The sequence below is a fragment of the Littorina saxatilis genome, linkage group LG12 (assembly GCF_037325665.1).
Source record: "Littorina saxatilis isolate snail1 linkage group LG12, US_GU_Lsax_2.0, whole genome shotgun sequence".
Taxonomy (NCBI): Eukaryota; Metazoa; Mollusca; class Gastropoda; order Littorinimorpha; family Littorinidae; genus Littorina; species Littorina saxatilis.
In genome coordinates this window covers 16334317-16346568 of record NC_090256.1, presented here as the reverse complement: position 1 = coordinate 16346568, position 12252 = coordinate 16334317, and the positions used below count along the sequence as shown (strand labels likewise).

Sequence of the window (12252 nt, the reverse complement as noted above, 5' to 3'; positions counted from 1 at the left end):
GGTAAGGGAAGTCACTCTGGACGCATCCTGGTCACCCGTTTCCTTCTTGGAAGAAAGTTCTTTCAGCTGTGATTTGGCTTTAGAGGCGTGACCACAAGTATTGTGTGAGTGGCTCAAGTAACGGATTTCGTATTTCATTCATGTCGATAAAGATTTGGAGTTAAACCCAGGAAGTTGTGTCCAAGATCAGAACAGTTGTAAGGCGTTGCGGTGTGAATAGGTAAGGAGGCTTTGAAGTCCAAGTTTTCCACGGTCTTTTAGTGACTATAGGTATAGTGAGGTACAAACTAAAATGCTAATTTGTGGTTTTGGTCGAGTCATTCGAATTTTTCCTGTTCTGTGCATTTTACAGGTAAGTTTGAGCGAAGGTGCTTCATGCATCTGGGTACCTCATAAATCAAGACTAAAGTGTTCTGGTGTCAGAATGCAGTGTAAGAGTGTTGCATTTCAACCTTATGAGTTGTGTGCCATCAAATTATCATGTTTTGTTTTTCTGTTTAAGGTCCAGCTCACTGAAGAGAAATGGCGAGCAACAAAGTTGACGCGAAAGTAGTGCTGCTTGGAAAGTCCTATGCTGGAAAGACATGTCTGGTGGAGCGCTATCTGAAAGACAGATTTTTGGGAGAAACTGTCCCCTATCAAAATGTTTGTACACATTTTTCTGGTTTGTTCAATCATAATTGCTTATGTGTGTGTATGTGTGTGTGTGTGTATATTTGTGTGTGTGTGTATTTGTGTGTGTCTGCATATGTGTGTGTGTGTATGTGTGTGTGCGTATACTGTGTGCATGTTCATGTACTTGGTGCATGGTTGATGTTGCATACTTGTGCACTTACATGTGCTTGTGTGGGTATGTATACTTCACTGTATCATTTTATGATTTACATGCTCAAAGGTTTACATTTTGTGGTGCATGTGTGCAGACGATTGGTGCAGCGTACGGAGCAAAGACAGTGAACATTGATGGACACTCCATAGTCATCGGCATCTGGGTGAGTCAGGAACTGATTGTTTCGAGTAACAACAGCTAACTAAAGGATATATACCCATTACTGCATGTGGCGCCTACAATGAGAGGACATCTGAGAACAAAGAACGTACATTTCTAGTTATCCACTTTCACTGGGATGGGTCAGTAGCTAAGTGGGTAATGCTCTGGCATTAAAACAAGATTGTCGCTACATGTATCAGTGTTGATTTGAAATGGAGTTTGGTGCAGCATTTATCAGTAAAAGTGGACTTTGTGCAGACTCTTACAGGTGTCCAAACACCTTTGATCATGTGCATGCACGCTCACATTACAGAGCTCACACTCACAGCGAAGGTCTCACAGCTTGGTAAACATCAACACATGAATGCAGGAAAATGAAAATACTTGGCAGCGTGACTCCATTGTTGTGAGCTATCCAAAAGGATAGCAGCCTGAAATTCTGTGGACAATGTATACTCAAAGGAAAACAAACGAGAGAACAAAATGGAAGCAAGTATCTCTGTGAGTGGGATGCAGAGACAACTGCAGTGAAAGAAATGCTGCTTGGTCGCAAGGGTGCCCTATCAATAATAGCATGCAGGCTATATACTGTATATATACTGTATAGGGCAAACTCCCTGAACTAGGAACATGCCCCCCCCCCCCCCCCCCCCCCCTCTGTAATATGATAGTTCTCACAGCAGGGAGTCTCCTGACAGCAAGTCTGGCAGTTAGATCCGGTTGACCTCATTCTGGATTACATTGACTTGTATAGATCTGCTTGCCTGGATTGAGTTTTTCATCACAATGTGTACAGTTGTACAATGAAGGAATTCTCGCTACATAATCCCCCTCCCTGCCTGGAATCAAGGATGAGATTTGAATAAACAGTTTGACCCTTGATATCCCACTCTTAGTCTGACAAATAATGCACATGGGAATATGATCGTTTTTGGTTTCACTAGGACCAGAAGGACTGGTCATTCTTCTTCTTCTTCTTCTTCTTCGGCGTTCCAGGATACTGGTCATTCAACCCACTGTGTGATATGATGCTTTGTAAAGTTCAGTCAGTAATTCAGCATGATCAGATTGGAAGTTAAAGTTTCAATGGGGGAGAATAAAAGTCATTAACTGTGAATTCGGATACAGTCATGTGCAAACATGTTGGTTGATTCAAAGAAATGTGTGGTTACTATCACTTTTGCAAGACCTTACAACTCCCTTGCTAAGAACTTCTGCTTTGCACTAAACTTTTCCCCATATTTTTAGCTCAAGTCTTTCCCCAGAAGTTCAAAATAACAGATTCAGCTATAAAAGACAAAGTGAGTTTTGATATCTAGGGTAAAACAAATGTCAAATGACACTGACAGTGATTTGATTGTGTGTAACCATGACCAATGTAGAATGAGAGTATAGACACAACAAGTGATTTGTTTGAGTGTAACTATGACCAATATAGAATGATAGAATATGCACAACGTAATGTGTACAGGACACGGCTGGCAGCGAGCGGTACGAGGCGATGAGTCGGATCTACTACCGAGGGGCCAAGGCCGCCATTCTCTGCTTTGATCTTACAGACAAGTCCAGCTTTGATCGCATACGATTCTGGATCGGCGAGTTGCACCAACATGAAGAGGTCAGCTCATTTAGATTTGCCTGTCAAGTGTCATTGTGTGTTTGTGTCTTGTTTGATTGTGTATTGTTTGATTGTGACTTGTTTGTTTTGTGCATAGTTTTAGCTGTATTTGTCAAGTTTGTCTGCGCTTATATTTTTTCGTAAAGGTTCCACCCATCATGAAAGCAAACTAAACGAAACAAAAATTCAATTTGAATTAAACCTATTTACCCGCATTAGGTGTGACCATGGTACTTATTCCTCTGTTCGGAATAGATGGTGTTTAGAAATAAAACTGTCAAGTTTTTATGGTTTTTGGAAGAGTGCTTTCCCTTTTTTTTCCTTGATATTCCAAGACATAGTGACACTGGCGCAAGCTGAACGTAGGCCAATCAATAGCGAACGGAGTGACTCATATTTCCAAGAATATTCACTCTTTTACAATATATATACAAACCTGGCCGAATTATTTTTTGGAATTTGTCAATTAGTATTGACATCCACAATTGTGGTGGTTTTTTTTAATGAAAATCAGATGTTATTTCAGAAGCATTTTGATGAGGGATTATCCTCTGGGCTGCCAGGTACATGTATTAACCAAAGGAAATATTATGTGTTTTTCACATGCACATGCTATCTTTTACAGTGTAATAATGCATGAAGAGCTTGGAGCTGTGAATTCGAACTTGTGCTATAGAAAAGTGATTTAATATTATTATTCTTCTTCTTCTTCGTTCATGGGCTTAGACTCCCACGTTCACTCATGTTTTAAGCACGAGTGGATTTTTACGTGTATGGCCGTTTTTACCCCGCCATTCAGGCAGCATACGCCGATTTCGGGGGAGGCATGCTGGGTATTTTCATGTTTCTATAACCCACCGAACTCTGACATGGATTACAGGATCTTTTCCGTGCGCACTTGGTCTTGTGCTTGCGTGTACACACGAAGGGGGTTAAGTCACTAGCAGGTCTGCACATAAGTTGACCTGGGAGATCGGAAAAATCTCCACTCTTAACCCACCAGGCGGCAGCGACCGGGATTCGAACTCACGACCTCCCGATTAGGAGGCCGACGTCTTACCACTGCGCCACTGCGCCCGTCTATTTAATATTATTATTATTATGATTACTTTTGTGCGTGGACGGAAGTGGTTATGGTTGTGTGAAAATTTCACTGAATATTAGGAATATATTGTACTGTTATATCTTGTTACCAATGCTCTTGGCAACATTTTTTACAGAATTGTAAAATCTACCTGTGTGCGACCAAGTGTGACCTGGTAGAAGAGAATCCCGAGCGGCGAGCTGTTCAAGACAGCGTTGCCAAAGCGTTAGCTAAGGGTGAGTACAGGTTTAAACATTGTTCTTAGTGATGTCTCCAAGCAGGCATCTCATGTTCTGTATCTTGAGATGTGGTGTGGTTCATTCAAAGAGTGTTATTGTGGGTGTTGAGTGTGTATAACTTTCCTATAGATTTAGGCAGTCTCTTTTCTGAATGAAGATTTTGGTCAGACATGAGATCAGGGCTCCCCAAAATGCGCGTCCCTGCGTCCTATACGCACTAGAAGCTCAAATCACGTACTAGAAAGTCATGGAGGGGGTCCCGGGACGCACTAAACCTATGAAGAGCGGGTCACGGGCGCACTAAACCTATGAAGAGCGGGTCCCGGGACGCACTAAACCTATGAAGAGCGGGTCACGGGCGCACTAAATTTATGTTTTTGTGCGTCCCGTATACTCTTTTTAGACTGTAGTCGTCAGCTGAATCAAAGTGTAAACACAATTCATGCCAGTTTCACGCGGGAACAAAGTTTGCGTGTGTTGCATTTGATAAGGTATAGTTGAAGTGTCCTCGAATATTCTGGGAATAAAAAAAACAACACTTCATATCACATTATTCGCGTTCACAATGCGTTATAGGCACATAGGGGGTTTGGGAACTCCGCTTAGGGGGTCCCGGGACCCTCTAAACATTACAAGTGGGGGTCCCGGAACCCTCTAAACATTACAAGTGGGGGTCCCGGGACCCTCTAAACATTACAAGTGGGGGTCCCGGGACCCTCTAAACATTACAAGTGGGGGTCCCGGGACCCTCTAAACATTACAAGTGGGGGTCCCGGGACCCTCTAAACATTACAAGTGGGGTCCCAGGACCCTCTAAACATTACAAGTGGGGGTCCCGGAACCCTCTAAACATTACAAGTGGGGGTCCCGGGACCCTCTAAACATTACAAGTGGGGGTCCCGGGACCCTCTAAACATTACAAGTGGGGGTCCCGGGACCCCCTAGGATGGGTGTCCATGGGGAGCCCTGAAGATTCTTACTCCCTATGGGGGAGTTTGTACTGTTCAGCTCCCCTGGTGCTCAGTTCGGGATGACAAGTTTAATTCATTGTGAATCAGTAAGGAGCACCATCTATTACACATGTCTTCTCTTTATTCATGGATGAGACCATCTAAACTCATCTTGACGACTGTGAATGTAGTATGGTTGGTTGGTCGGTTGTTGTTTTTAACCCTTTGCTGCCTGGAGGATGTCAGCTGACGTCCTGGGTGACTTGCTTTCTGACAACAAACCTTGTCTGTTTTCCCAGGGAACCGTTCAATAAACAACAAAAAAGAACAACAAACAAACAAGCAATGTGTTTGTGTGTGTGTGTGTGTGTGTGTGTGTGTGTGTGTGTGTGTTCATTTATACATCAAGGGCACACTGTAAGTTGTCAATTCAGGTAAATACAGGTATCGCTTTGTATACAAATATTTCCAGGCAGTGAACAGGTTAACGACCCTTCAACCAATATGGCTATGTAAGACCCATGCAAATTTTTTTCCCTTTTCAGTTCACATGGCAGTATCCGCGTCTGAAATTATTTCCAATAATTCTACATTGTACAATGTATCACTGTAAAATAAAGAATGTTGTAAAAATGTCATGTGCAAGAAACGACATGAAGTGTGAAGCCTCTACTGATTGTGCCGTTTGCTGTTGCAGACTGCATGGCTAACATCTATGAGACATCCAGCAAGACAGGAAAAAATATTGGTATGTAGGGTGTGTGTGTGTGCACGTGAGTGCGTGTGTAAGTGCTTGCATGTATTTGTGTGTGTGTGTATGAGTGTGTGTACAAGTGTGTATGTGTGCATGCCTGCATGTGTGCATGCCTTTGTGCGTGCGTGTGTGTTTTCTTCAAATATTTTTTTCTTAATGATTTGGCACTCTTGTTTGTTTGTTTGTCTGTTGGTTGGTTCGAAGCAGACATTTCTGCGGATTATGCACATTTGTATTGGGCATTCGTCTATGTATTTCCTTTTCTTTTTATATTTAGTCAAGTTTTGACTAAATATTTTAACATCGAGGGGGAATCGAAACGAGGGTCGTGGTGTATGTGCGTGTGTCTGTCTGTGTGTGTGTGTAGAGCGATTCAGACTAAACTACTGGACCGATCTTTATGAAATTTGACATGAGAGTTCCTGGGTATGAAATCCCCGAACATTTTTTTGATAAATGTCTTTGATGACGTCATATCCGGCTTTTCGTATAAGTTGAGGCGGCACTGTCACGCCCTCATTTTTCAACCAAATTGATTAAAATTTTGGTCAAGTAATCTTCGACGAAGCCCGGACTTTGGTATTGCATTTCAGCTTGGTGGCTTAAAAATTAATTCATGACTTTGGTCATTAAAAATCTGAAAATTGTAAAAAAAAATAAAAATTTATAAAACGATCCAAATTTACGTTCATCTTATTCTCCATCATTTGCTGATTCCAAAAACATATAAATATGTTATATTTGGATTAAAAACAAGCTCTGAAAATTAAATATATAAAAATTATTATCAAAATTAAATTGTCCAAATCAATTTAAAAACACTTTCATCTTATTCCTTGTCGGTTCCTGATTCCAAAAACATATAGATATGATATGTTTGGATTAAAAACACGCTCAGAAAGTTAAAACAAAGAGAGGTACAGAAAAGCGTGCTATCCTTCTTAGCGCAACTACTACCCCGCTCTTCTTGTCAATTTCACTGCCTTTGCCATGAGCGGTGGACTGACGATGCTACGAGTATACGGTCTTGCTGAAAAATGGCATTGCGTTCAGTTTCATTCTGTGAGTTCGACAGCTACTTGTCTAAATGTTGTATTTTCGCCTTACGCGACTTGTTTTATCTTTAAAAGTTTATGGAGTGCTGTCTTTTTTTCTTCTAGATGAGCTCTTCGAAAAAATTGCTGAAGATTATGTCAAGGAAAAGGTGGCAGCTGACGAATGTAAGTTTGTTTTGTTTTTCTGGACATTATCAAGGTGACAACTGATGGAGGTTTTACTGCAGTTTTGTTTTCTATTGGTCGTTCGGCTTGTTGGCTTTGAGTAAGAATTTCACCTTGTGAGGATTTCAACTTGCCTTTTGATTAGAGGTATCCTGGGGAAGACAAGTAACGGCTACTAGGAAGAAGGAAGTGATTTATCATTCATTTATTTGATTCAACTGATTTATTGATTGATTGATTTATATGATTTTGATTATTAGATTAAACATGCGTTTCATGTGAAACGGTGTACCTTGTTTGGGTGGGAAGATCATGTGAGGTGTGTTGTAAATTCTTGCTTGTTCTGGATTGACTGTCAAATTTGTGTACATGTACTACATTGGTTTTATATCTCCTTTTTTCAGTGGAACAGGAAGCGATCAGAATAGCAGAAATCGGCAGAAAGGCTCACTGCCCCTGCAGTTAATGGTGCTTCAAGTGCTACTTACACTACACACGCACGCACACCAAAGCGACCTGAAAAGAACCACACCTTGTTCTACTGTGATATGTAGGGCGAAGCTTTGAGGTGTGATGAACATACGCAATAGATGTTTTTTCGGTAGAGTAAGAGTAAAAATCCTGACAGAGTTATTTCCAAATATCGTCTGTTAACATGCTTGAAAGTCAAGAAGATGGAGTGAGTGTCACTGAAGTTGAAGGCATTCCTGATGTGTATATTTATTTCTCTTCAATTTTCTCCTATTGCTAAACTTGTTATAAGAGACACTGAATAGCCGAAAATAGCGATCGTGCTATGTTCTGGGTATAGTTGTCCATTAGTGAGTTTTGCAATTGGGGATTCAGTGGGTGCATTTTGTAAGGAGAGTGTAAAGGCATAGATATGGAACCACTCTGTTCTGTATTTCAGGAATCAAAGTACACACTTAAATAGTTGACTGTTGATTATTTCTAGATTCTGCTTTTACATGTATAGGTCTTTTGCAGAAATTATGGATTTGAACTGAAGTAAAATGGTTGAATTTTTTACATGCAATCCACTGAAAAATTACTGTCGCTAATAATTGTTTTTATGTATACATGTGCGTGTGTGTTATAGGGGGGGGGAGGGGGGGGTGTTATAGGGGGGGGGTGGTTTGCTTTACTTCAAAACAAATGTCTGTTCAATAAAGTGGGGTTTTTTGCCAGTAATTATGACTTTTTATTTCAGATTCATGCAGTTAATTATCTGTTTAATGGGAACCTGTTTTCAAACAAGCAAAAAACTGGCATTTTTGTATCATCACATGTGTAAAATGTGTTCCATGACTGATACATTATGTATACATGATTAGATGTGTATTACGATACACCGAGTAAATCACACTGTGAAGTTTGTGTACTTTTACAGGTATCAGGTTACATAACATTGGTCAACCACCTATTAATTATGAGGAATAATCAACCTTTTACATATTTTTGTTTTTACATCTGTTTTGTTTCAGTGTGTTTAATGATTACCGTTCTGAGAAATCTACACATGTGTTTCTTGTGTTATACGGTAGGAACAGATTGTCAGTTTTGAGACATTGAATCACTTTTTATTTGTGTTACATTTTTTCAGGGCCTGTTTCTGTTTTTTAAATCACTGATTATGGAATTTTATTAAGGTGGGTTTTTGGTGGTTTTTTTGTGGTTTTTTTGGGGGGGGAGGTGGGTGTTAAGTTAAACTGTTGCATTATGGATGATAATGTCGGTGATATTAGCATGAACACTTGGTGATACAGATATGGTTTGTGCTCCCAGTTCCACATTGCTACCTAGTAAACACAGCAAAGGACAGTGGAACCCCCCTTTTAACACACACACACACACACACACACACACACATGCACACACACTGCACACACTGCACACACTGCACACACAGACAATTTAAGACTCCCCCCTTTTAAGATCAAATGTTCTCAGATTTCCAGTTTATAAGCCTGCAAGTTCACCTACAGTTTAACTTAAGACCCCATCGATCACGTTTCAGACCTCATTTCCTCGTATTGTTGATGGTCTAAAGGGGGGTTTACTAGACAGTCAATTAGATGATCGTGTTTTACACAGAAACAGTGAAATTTCACCCCCAAAATATGTTCAGTTTACTTGCTTCGTGCTTTTGGTTTAAACTATGTTAAGTTCAAAGGTACAAAACTCAGCGTACATGTACATTCTTGTGGGTTGCAAAAAATTAACTCCAAAATTGTAAATGATAGCATGAGTTTGGAGAGAGTTCATTATCTTTGTGTAAAATGTGTTCCATAACTGATACATTATGTATACATGATTAGATGTGTATTACGATACACCGTTTCTAATCAGGTAGTTGAGGAATTGTGTACTCAGTTGTCCTTGGGTTGTTTGCACAGGCTACTCCTGTCGATTCCTACATCCTACAAAAACCTCACTTACAATCAGATGATGGTTCCTTTGTGTGATTGTCAGATTTGTATGTACAGTTATAACATTGTTGCATGTTGTAATAAAATCACGATGAGATCGATGATTGATCAGTGAACAACCACATTTGTGATTCTGTGTCAAATGCTTCAACAGTGACTGAGACTAAACAGCCCTGCTAGAAATGCTTGTACTTTGCCGTCTTTCTTTATTTGGTGTTAACGTCGTTTTCAACCACGAAGGTTATATCGCGACAGGGAAAGGGGGAAGATGGGATAGAGCCACTTGTCAATTGTTTCTTGTTTACAAAAGCACAAACCAAAAAATTGCTCCAGGGGATTGCAACGTAGTACAATATATTACCTTACTGGGCTTTGCCGTCTGTGTTTGCCTGCTTTCACTGCACAGCTGAGGGTGCTTTACAGCATCGCCATCATCATCATCATCATTGCCATCGTTATCATCATCATCATCAGCTTTATCATCATCGTCGTCATCATCATCATTGCCATCGTCGTCATCATCATCATCATCGTCATCATCCATCAATCATCAATCATCAATCATAATCAATCATCAAATGGAAACTGATCCTTCTTGGATTTTGTATATGCCGATTCTATCATGATGAAATCTGTCGTTCTGTGCCAGCAGTTCAGTATTGTTTCTTCATTGTCCTTTGATGGCTTCTGCGTATAAACATTGAGCTCACAGATTATATTGATTGATTGTACCGATAAAGTGAGTGTTCATGTTTTTATAGAAATAATGGATAATAAACATTTCCACAAATGCAGTATTCTGTGACAGTCTGCATTGCTTCATCGCTTCCTGCTATCACACCTTGTCCGTGAATTGAAAGAAATGTTTTAACCATGAAAGGAAACTGTTTTGCATCCATTGTTGATTGTTGGTCATTTGTTTTCAAACGCTCTACTTTTCCAATGTGATTTGAAAAAAATGACATGTGTCAAATCATTGCTGTGACACAAGCTTTAAGCCATGTTTAATGCAATAGTTTAACTACATAAAACCTCATAAATGTATGTTGGGTTTACAAAATTAGATTTACAGTGGGAAATTGTACACATTATGAATGCAAACCCAATGTTCTTGTGCAAGATAAAACATGTAAAAATACAGCCACCCATTTGATGGTCTTTTTTTCAGATGAAAGATTAAGATTACTCTAGTCAGCAAACTGGAAGAGAGAAAAAATAGAAAGGAAAAGAAGGGAAAATCAAAAAAAAGATTTTTGCTTCGAGTTTTTAATTTTGACAAGATTTACTGAATTGTTGCTGTTGTATCTCACACGGCATTAAGTCTCATGAAACATGAATACACGCATGCAGGAAAAAAAAAATAAATAAATAAAATATGGGTAGTGCCGCATGTATGGCAGCTCGCTTTCCCCGGGGAGAAAGCAGCCCGAATTTCCATGAGGGTAACCTCACTGGACTGTAAATCTTATCCTATCCTATCCTATCCTATCCTAAACCGCATGACTAATCACACGCACAACGAAAAGTCGCACTGTATATCTACCAATGTATCCAGAAGGGCACACACAAAATATTGTTGGTGTTTTAAAGTACACACAAAGCTCAATGCACCAGGGTATGATTATCTTTTACAGTATAAGTGTATTGGATTCTTCATGTTACTGATGCCACAGGTATATTATCTATCATGGATGCTACAAGTAAATTGTCTATCAGTGACACCACAAGTATATCATCTATCAGTGATGCTACAGGTAAATTGTCTATCAGTGACACCACTAGTATATCATCTGAGTATGACATACTTGTGGTGATGGTAAATACTCTAGATTTTGTTCCATCTAAATAATGAGCTTGATTTCGAGCTGTAAGAAAACTAAGTACCCTGTGTGTGATGGATGCATGTTGCATGCAACATACCACCTGCTGGGCGACTGAAGAGAATCAGTGACAACTGTGTGATGGATGCATGTTGCATGCAACATACCACCTGCTGGGCGACTGAAGAGAATCAGTGACAACTGTGTGATGGATGCATGTTGCATGCAACATACCACCTGCTGGGCGACTGAAGAGAATCGGTGACAACTGTGTGATGGATGCATGTTGCATGCAACATACCACCTGCTGGGCGACTGAAGAGAATCGGTGACAACTGTGTGATGGATGCATGTTGCATGCAACATACCACCTGCTGGGCGACTGAAGAGAATCAGTGACAACTGTGTGATGGATGCATGTTGCATGCAACATACCACCTGCTGGGCGACTGAAGAGAATCGGTGACAACTGTGTGATGGATGCATGTTGCATGCAACATACCACCTGCTCAGCCACTCAAGAGAATCAGTGACAACTGTGTGATGTAGCCATAAGCAGGCCTTGATATTCGTCCTTTGCTTACTCTTGCAATGGTTTCATTTACTCCTGTGACCCCTGATTTTCTGACTCGTTTGTGTGCTTTCTTGAAGTGCTTACTTTCTGAAATTGCTGAAAATTCCATAAACTGTGTGGGTACAAGATAAATTGTGTGTGTTGTTGACACATGTACATGTATTGTTGATCATTGCTAAGCATAGATTGTGTGTGTTGTTAATATTGCTGATCATTGCTAAGCATGGATTTTGTGTGTTGTTAATATTGCTGATCATTGCTAAGCATTGATTTTGTGTGATGTTAATATTGTTGATCATTGCTAAGCTGTGCACATAAAACCAGTGTTGTGTTGCGACAGAATGCTTTTCACCTATGTTTATGTTCCAACTTTGCCTGAACACCAGAGGCTGTGCTATAATGAGTCTCTGAAGTGTTCTGTCACATGCCAGCTTTGCTCCTTCTTGTCACACAAAACATCACGATTTTTTTATGAAAAATAAATAAAAAATGTATGTTTAAAATTAAATTTTATATTGGTGTGCTTTTCTGGGAATGTTTGTATGTATGTTTGCTTCTTCTTCTTCCTCCTCG

The 12252-nt window shown here is 40.0% G+C and overlaps 1 protein-coding gene across 2 annotated transcripts; it reads left to right on the top strand.

Annotated features, from left to right (window-relative positions):
* Positions 1 to 22: 22 nt before the first annotated feature.
* Positions 23 to 7883, top strand: LOC138981360 (ras-related protein Rab-24-like). Of its 2 annotated transcripts, none has more exons than XM_070354255.1 (8): positions 23 to 104; positions 503 to 645; positions 924 to 992; positions 2463 to 2609; positions 3830 to 3929; positions 5580 to 5630; positions 6797 to 6856; positions 7261 to 7883. In XM_070354255.1, exons 2-8 carry the CDS (start codon positions 523 to 525, stop codon positions 7320 to 7322), a joined length of 612 nt encoding a protein of 203 aa, XP_070210356.1. In that variant the 5' UTR covers positions 23 to 104; positions 503 to 522; the 3' UTR covers positions 7323 to 7883. The 2 variants fall into 2 exon arrangements, with proteins under 2 accessions (XP_070210356.1, XP_070210355.1); XM_070354254.1 differs by having other exon boundaries at positions 38 to 220.
* Positions 7884 to 12252: the final 4369 nt, after the last annotated feature.